The 7,498-nt window shown below is 64.5% G+C and overlaps 1 protein-coding gene across 1 annotated transcript in view; it reads left to right on the forward strand.

The window, feature by feature from the left end:
• Positions 1 to 7,498, forward strand: part of LRP1 (LDL receptor related protein 1) — a 73,721-nt gene that overhangs the window by 40,920 nt on the left and 25,303 nt on the right. Inside the window, 17 exon segments of the mRNA XM_017728668.1 lie at positions 75 to 242; positions 485 to 667; positions 1,076 to 1,276; positions 1,358 to 1,603; positions 1,804 to 2,001; positions 2,591 to 2,795; positions 2,904 to 3,068; positions 3,331 to 3,575; positions 3,837 to 3,968; positions 4,051 to 4,278; positions 4,420 to 4,594; positions 4,963 to 5,057; positions 5,304 to 5,453; positions 5,570 to 5,710; positions 5,942 to 6,070; positions 6,846 to 6,977; positions 7,177 to 7,311. Of these exon segments, the coding sequence (XP_017584157.1) occupies positions 75 to 242; positions 485 to 667; positions 1,076 to 1,276; positions 1,358 to 1,603; positions 1,804 to 2,001; positions 2,591 to 2,795; positions 2,904 to 3,068; positions 3,331 to 3,575; positions 3,837 to 3,968; positions 4,051 to 4,278; positions 4,420 to 4,594; positions 4,963 to 5,057; positions 5,304 to 5,453; positions 5,570 to 5,710; positions 5,942 to 6,070; positions 6,846 to 6,977; positions 7,177 to 7,311 (2,928 nt within the window).

Below are 7,498 nucleotides of genomic sequence, written 5' to 3' on the forward strand. Positions count from 1 at the left end.
TCCCTCCCCCCCTGCCAGTCCCCTTCTGGCTGGCCACCTGCTGACCCCCTGCCCGCCCCCCCTTCCCTCTCCAGACAACGACTGTGGGGACAACAGTGACGAGGCCGGCTGCAGCCACTCGTGCTCCAGCAACCAGTTCAAGTGCAACAGCGGGCGCTGCATCCCCGTGCACTGGACCTGTGACGGGGACAACGACTGTGGTGACTACAGCGATGAGACCCACGCCAACTGCACCAACCAGGGTGAGCCCCAGCACAGGCACAGGCATCGCCCGGAGAGCCAAACCCTGCCCCGAGCAGAGCCGCCCTGCTTCCAGGCAGGGAATTCTGCCGCCTTCTCAGCCCACACTCAGTGCCCAGATCCCCCTCCCGTGCCTCTGGGTGCCTCCAGCTCTTTGCCTGTTGGCTGAGTGCCTGGTCCCCCTCCATTCCCGGAGCCCCCCAGCTCCGTGGGGTGCAGGCAGTGAGCGGTGCCCTCCCCACAGCCACACGCCCGCCGGGGGGCTGCCACACGGACGAGTTCCAGTGCCGGCTGGACGGGCTGTGCATCCCCATGCGCTGGCGCTGTGACGGTGACACGGACTGCATGGACTCCAGCGACGAGAAGAACTGCGAGGGGGTCACCCACGTCTGCGACCCCAACGTCAAATTCGGCTGCAAGGACTCGGGTGAGAGCAGGGGAAAGGGGAACCCACCTGGGGGTGCTGGGCTGTCCTCGGTGCCGGGGTAATGGGGAAACACAAGCGGCCAATCCACGAACCAGGATCCTGATGGATGGTGTCATCCTCAGATCCCTTCTCCCCTTCTCTGAGGAAGGGGCTGTGACACACTTTGGCGAGTTGGGGACAAGTGTGGAGGGACATCAGCTCTGGGGCTGACCCTCTGAGCCCCCAATGCCCCCCCTGTGCCCCGCCCAGGCCCTCCCTGACCTATTCTGCCTGGGCCAGCTCTGGTCCAATTTTTGGGGAGCTCTCAACCACCCCCACGCCCCCCTTGCCTGGGATAACATCTGGAAATGCCTGGAATAATGTCCCTTCTGCTTCTGCTGTGCCCCCTCCCCGCCCCCTCCCCGTCAGCCCGGTGCATCAGCAAGGCCTGGGTCTGCGACGGGGACAGCGACTGCGAGGACAACGCCGACGAGGAGAACTGTGAGTCCCTGGTGTGCAAACCCCCCTCGCACACCTGCGCCAACAACACCTCCATCTGCCTGCCCCCCGAGAAGCTCTGCGACGGCTCCGACGACTGCGGCGATGGCTCCGACGAGGGCGAGCTCTGCGGTGAGCGCGGGGCCGGGCGTGGGGACGCGGGGTGACCTGGGAGTGGGACGAGGAGGTGACGAGCTTGTCCTGTCCCCGCAGATCAGTGTTCCCTCAACAACGGCGGCTGCAGCCACAACTGCACGGTGGCCCCTGGCGAGGGCATCGTGTGCTCCTGTCCCCTGGGCATGGAGCTGGGCGCCGATAACAAGACCTGCCAGATCCAGAGCTACTGTGCCAAGCACCTCAAGTGCAGCCAGAAGTGCGAGCAGGACAAGTACAATGTCAAGTGCTCCTGCTACGAAGGCTGGATGCTGGAGCCCGACGGCGAGAGCTGCCGCAGCCTGGGTGTGTTTTGGGGGACACCAGGGGCTGGTAGCAGCCCCCTGGTTGCCTCAAGGTGGGGTTTGTCCTCTCGTGGAGCTGGGGTTGTGTTGATGGACACGGCTGGGTGCTGGTGGGGTCTGTGTGCTGGCAGTGGGGCTGGGGCTGGGTGCGCTGTCCCCTGCCTTGTCCCTGCCCCTCTGACCTCACCCTCCTTCCCCCAGATCCCTTCAAGCCATTCATCATCTTCTCCAACCGCCACGAGATCCGGCGCATCGACCTGCACCGGGGTGACTACAGCGTCCTGGTGCCCGGGCTGCGCAACACCATCGCCCTGGACTTCCACCTCAACCAGAGCTCCCTGTACTGGACCGACGTGGTGGAGGACAAGATCTACAGGGGAAAGCTGCTGGAGAACGGGGGTGTGGAACCCGGGGCTGGGGGGAGCTGGTGGGAGGGAAAGCAGGGGGGCAGGTCTGGGGTCAGGGATTCTGTGGCACCCCATGGTGATGTGGCAGCTGAAGCTCACAGCCCTGATAGGGATCCTGTTCTGCTTTCATTATGCAGGAGTTAATTAGCATTCCCAGCGCATCCCTGCTGGTAATTGCAGCCCAGCAGCTGGGCACAGAGACGAGCCCCCCCTCCATCAGTGCTGCTCCCGCAGGAGCCCAGTGCCAGGACCAGGGATGGGGGCTGAGCCCTTTGGGGCCTGACCATGGATAGGGGATGCTGAGCCCTTTGGGGTCTGACCATGGATGGAGCTGAGAGCTTTGGGGTCTGGACTATGGGTAGGGGGTGCTGAGCCCTTTGGGGTTTGGACCATGGATGGGGGCTGAGCCTTTTGGGGTTTGGACTACGGATGGGGATGGTTCAGGCCCTGTTTGGGGAGGACATGTCTCCCCACCATCAACCCCAGCTGAGCTGGGTGGAGCTCTTGAGGATTCGGGGGTGGTGGTGCTGGGTGGGCTGGGGAAGGGGCACCAGCCTGAGCCCTCACCCTGTGCCCCACAGCTCTGACCAGCTTCGAGGTGGTGATTCAGTACGGCCTGGCCCCCCCCGAGGGACTGGCCGTGGACTGGATCGCCGGCAACATCTACTGGGTGGAGAGCAACCTGGACCAGATCGAGGTGGCCAAGCTGGATGGCACCATGCGGACCACGCTGCTGGCCGGGGACATCGAGCACCCGCGCGCCATCGCCCTGGACCCTCGCTATGGGTGAGGCAGGAGGGGACGGCACTCACTGGGACACGCCAGCACCTGTGGGATCTCATGGGGGGAATGAGGCCACGGGCTCCTGTCCTTGCTCACTGTCCTTCCTGGCAGGATCCTGTTCTGGACGGACTGGGACGCCAGCCTGCCCCGCATCGAGGCCGCCTCCATGAGCGGTGCGGGCCGACGCACCATCCACAAGGAGACAGGCTCAGGGGGGTGGCCCAACGGGCTCACGGTCGACTACCTGGAGAAGAGGATCCTCTGGATCGATGCCAGGTAGGGCCAGGACGCCTCTCTCTGTCTTCCCCCCTCTGTCCCTCCCAGTCTGGACCTTCCTCTCGCTGCAGCGCTGTGCTGGGCTGGGAGTGAGAAGCCCTCGCGCTCTGGGGTCTGTTTATGTCTCCAACACGTGCCAGCCCTTGCTCTGGGTTTTCTCCTCCGTGGATCTCTGGTGTAAATCAGCAGCTGTTGCTGTTGGGTTAAAGACCCTGTGGTGCCCCCTCCCCACCTCCCTCACCGTTGTCTGCCCCCGGCACAGGTCGGATGCCATCTACTCAGCCCTATATGACGGCACGGGGCACATCGAGGTGCTGCGGGGACACGAGTACCTGTCCCACCCCTTCGCCGTCACCCTCTACGGGGGGGAGGTGTACTGGACCGACTGGCGCACCAACACCTTGGCCAAGGCCAACAAGTGGACGGGGCACAACGTGACCGTGGTGCAGAGGACCAACACGCAGCCCTTCGACCTGCAGGTGTATCACCCCTCCCGGCAGCCCCTGGGTGAGGCTGGGGGAGTGCAGGTGGGGGGACAGGGTGGGGGGGACCACAGGGGGTGGTGCTGGCACTTGGTCTGCGCCCACACCCACTTGGATGTGGGCTGCTGTCATCGCTGTGGCTGCCCCTTTGCCTGGTCAGGTGATGAGGGTGATGGTCTGAACTCCTTGATGGGGCAGGCAGGGTAGGGGGGGCTGCAGCTCTTGGGGCTTCCCAGGTGGATGTCTCCAGGGGCTGGGATGTCGCTGAGTCCTGTCCCCTTTGCAGCTCCTAACCCCTGTGAAGCCAACGGGGGCAAAGGGCCGTGTTCCCACCTCTGCCTCATCAACTACAACCGCACCCTGTCCTGTGCCTGCCCCCACCTCATGAAGCTGGACAAGGACAACACCACCTGCTATGGTAGGGGTCTGCCTGGGGGGCCGGGGGGATGAGCAGGTGCTCCAGAGCCGAGATCCCACTGCTGCCCTTCTTCTTCCCTCAGAGTTTAAGAAGTTCCTGCTGTACGCGCGGCAGATGGAGATCCGGGGCGTGGACATCGACAACCCCTACTACAACTACATCATCTCCTTCACCGTGCCCGACATCGACAATGTCACCGTGGTGGACTACGACGCTTTGGAGCAGCGCATTTACTGGTCAGATGTCCGCACCCAGACCATCAAGAGAGCCTTCATCAACGGCACCGGCGTGGAGACTGTCGTCTCTGCAGGTGGGTGTGGGGCTCCCAGAACTGGGGACCCCCAGCCCTCCAGAGCCTTCATCTCCCTGAGATCAGCCCTTCCTCTTCATCTGAGCATCATCCCAGCCCCGTCCTCACAGCTGACAAGCTCCCGTCTCCGTTGCCTTGCAGACCTGCCCAACGCTCACGGCCTCTCCGTGGATTGGGTTTCCAGAAACCTCTTCTGGACCAGCTATGATGCCAACAAGAAGCAGATCAACGTGGCCCGGCTGGACGGCTCCTTCAAGAACGCCGTGATCCAGGGGCTGGACAAGCCCCACTGCCTGGTGGTGCACCCGCTGCGGGGGTGAGTCTGGTGGGGAGGAGGGGTGTGTGTGGGCACAGGTGTGTGTGCGGGCACAGGTGTGTGTGTGACAGTGCACACATGTGATGGGGGACAGAACGGGTGCTGTCCCTGCGTGTCAGCATGCAGGAGGGTGTGTGACAGGGGATGGGGCTGTGCTGTGTGTCCTTACAGGCTGTGACAAGTGTGCCCCCACCAGCGTGTGCCAATCCAGGGCTTTGGCAATGCCCAGACCCACTCCTGGGTGGGGCCAAGGGGCTGTGGGGTTGCCCAGGCTGTGCCACGAGCAGGCGAGGGGCTCTGCAGGGCTGGGAGGGTGCAGGGGGGTGCTGACACTGTGTCCCCTCACCCACTGGCCCCTCACCTTGCAGGAAGCTGTACTGGACAGATGGGGACAACATCAGCGTGGCCAACATGGACGGCAGCAACCGCACGCTCCTCTTCACCAACCAGAAGGGACCTGTTGGTACGGAGCCCTCCATGTCCCCAGGGTCCCCCACCTCGCCTTGCTGTCCTGCAGAGCCTCAAGTCCCCACTCTGGCTCCTCGGCGGGGTGGTGACTGTCCTGTGCTGGGTCACCGTGACCTCACCTGCCCACACTCTCCATCCCCTCCCATCCCATCCCATCCCATCCCATCCCATCCCATCCCACCTCCTGCTCTGTGATGGTCCCTGCATGCCACCAGCGCGATGACATTCCCGTCCTTTCCAGGCCTGGCCATCGACTACCCGGAGAGCAAACTGTACTGGATCAGCTCTGGCAACGGCACCATCAACAGGTGTGACCTGGACGGCAGCAACCTGGAGGTGATCGAGTCCGTGCGGAGCCAGCTGAGCAAGGCCACTGCCCTGGCCATCATGGGTGAGGGCTGGCAAAGGGGGACACCTTTCCCTGCCTCCTGGCCCTTCCTGAACTCTCAGCTGGGGTGGGAGGGGGGATGGGGAACGCTGCCACATGCTCCTGCCTTCTCCCCGCAGGGGACAAGCTGTGGTGGGCTGACCAGGCCTCCGAGAGGATGGGCACCTGCAACAAGAAGGACGGGACGGAGGTGACAGTGCTGCGCAACAGCACCACGCTGGTGATGCACATGAAGGTGTACGACGAGAGCATCCAGCAAGGTCAGTGTGGGGTCCTGGGGCAGAGACCCCGCAGGGCCGGGCGGCAGCTTGGCCGCTCCGTGGCTGCTCCACCCCTGACAGCTGGCCCAAGCCTGGCCCTTGCCCTTGTGCCAGGTCCGTGCTGGCTGGTGCGGGGCATCCACACCTCATGTGGGTGCTGCCCCAGCTGCCCCAGCCCCGGTGGGTGCACCCTGGCCCCCGTAGCCCCTCACCCCCTTCTCTCTGCCACAGCCGGGACCAACCCCTGCAGCCAAAACAACGGGGACTGCTCTCAGCTCTGCCTCCCCACCTCGGAGACCTCCCGCTCCTGCATGTGCACGGCGGGCTACAGCCTCAAGAGTGGGCAGCAGTCCTGTGAAGGTGTGTGCCCATCCCTGTCCCCTCCCTGAGCCACCCCTCGGAGCAGCGAGACCCCATGGCCACTGTGGTCACCCTGCTTGGTGACCCCTCGCTCCAGCTGCTCCTCCCCACTGCTCTGCATCCCACGTCACTGCGGGGGAACGCTGGGGACCAGAGGGACACCGAGGGGCTCGGAGGGGTTGTGGGCTCAGGTGGCAGCAAGATCCTTGCCTGGGCTGTCCCGGATGAGCGTGGGGCACTGCCCGGCCACCGAGGGCGTCACGGGAGGAGGGGAGGGGGACAGCACAGTGGGACCCCCCTAGGGAGAGGTGGGACCCTTGCTGTGGGCAGCGGGTTTGGCTCACCGGGAGCAGGGCCAGGCACAGCGCTCACTCTGCAGATCCCCTGTCCCCCCGGGCACTGCCAGGGCCTCTCAAAGGCTGTTTGTGTGCAAAGTGTTCCGGGCGGTTTTGTGGGGGGGTTGGCAGAGCTCTGCACCATCTGGGTCAGGGCAGGGGCTGAATAACAAGTGCTGCCCTGACCCAGATGCGCCACGGAGCCTCTGCCAGCACGGGGTGGGGGTGGTGGGTGGTGGGAAGGGGCCTCACTCGTGCCCCCCCGGAGCAGGGCAGGACCCTGGAACGGGCTGTGCCTGGGGGTTGCAGCCCCCAGGGAGGTCCATGCTGGGCCTGTGGAACCCTGCCAGGCTCGTGCTTCTCCCCTGTCACATTTTCCATGGTGGAGGGACAGCCTGTGGGTGTTGCGATGTGTCTGACTGTCCCTGCACCTGTCACAGGTGTTGGCTCCTTCCTCCTGTACTCGGTGCACGAGGGGATCCGGGGCATTCCCCTGGACCCCAACGACAAGTCGGATGCTCTTGTGCCGGTGTCGGGGACCTCCCTGGCTGTGGGAATCGACTTCCATGCAGGTGATGCAGGGCTGGGAGCAGGATGGGGGATGGGGAGCATGAGGGGCCATCACCAGATCCCTCCCTTTGGCAGCACTTTGCCCTGGAACACCCCCTCAGAGGACAGGATTTCAGGGCCCTGAGGTGCAGGTTTTTACCACTCTGGAGTGACCAGAGGTGGTCACTGACTCGTCCCCTCCTGCCTCCTTGTCCCTCTCAGAGAACGACACGATTTACTGGGTGGACATGGGCCTGAGCACCATCAGTCGAGCCAAGCGGGACCAGACGTGGCGCGAGGACGTGGTGACCAACGGCATTGGCCGCGTGGAGGGCATCGCCGTGGACTGGATCGCTGGTGGGATGGGGCTCTGGACCTGGGGACAGCGGGGGCAGCGGGGCTTGCCAGGGGCTTCACCGTCCGCTCTTGCAGGAAACATCTACTGGACGGACCAGGGCTTCGATGTCATCGAGGTGGCCAGGCTGAACGGGTCCTTCCGCTATGTGGTCATCTCGCAGGGGCTGGACAAGCCACGGGCCAGCAC

Source organism: Corvus brachyrhynchos, unplaced genomic scaffold (genome assembly GCF_000691975.1).
Source record: "Corvus brachyrhynchos isolate BGI_N302 unplaced genomic scaffold, ASM69197v1 scaffold193, whole genome shotgun sequence".
NCBI lineage: Eukaryota > Metazoa > Chordata > Aves > Passeriformes > Corvidae > Corvus > Corvus brachyrhynchos.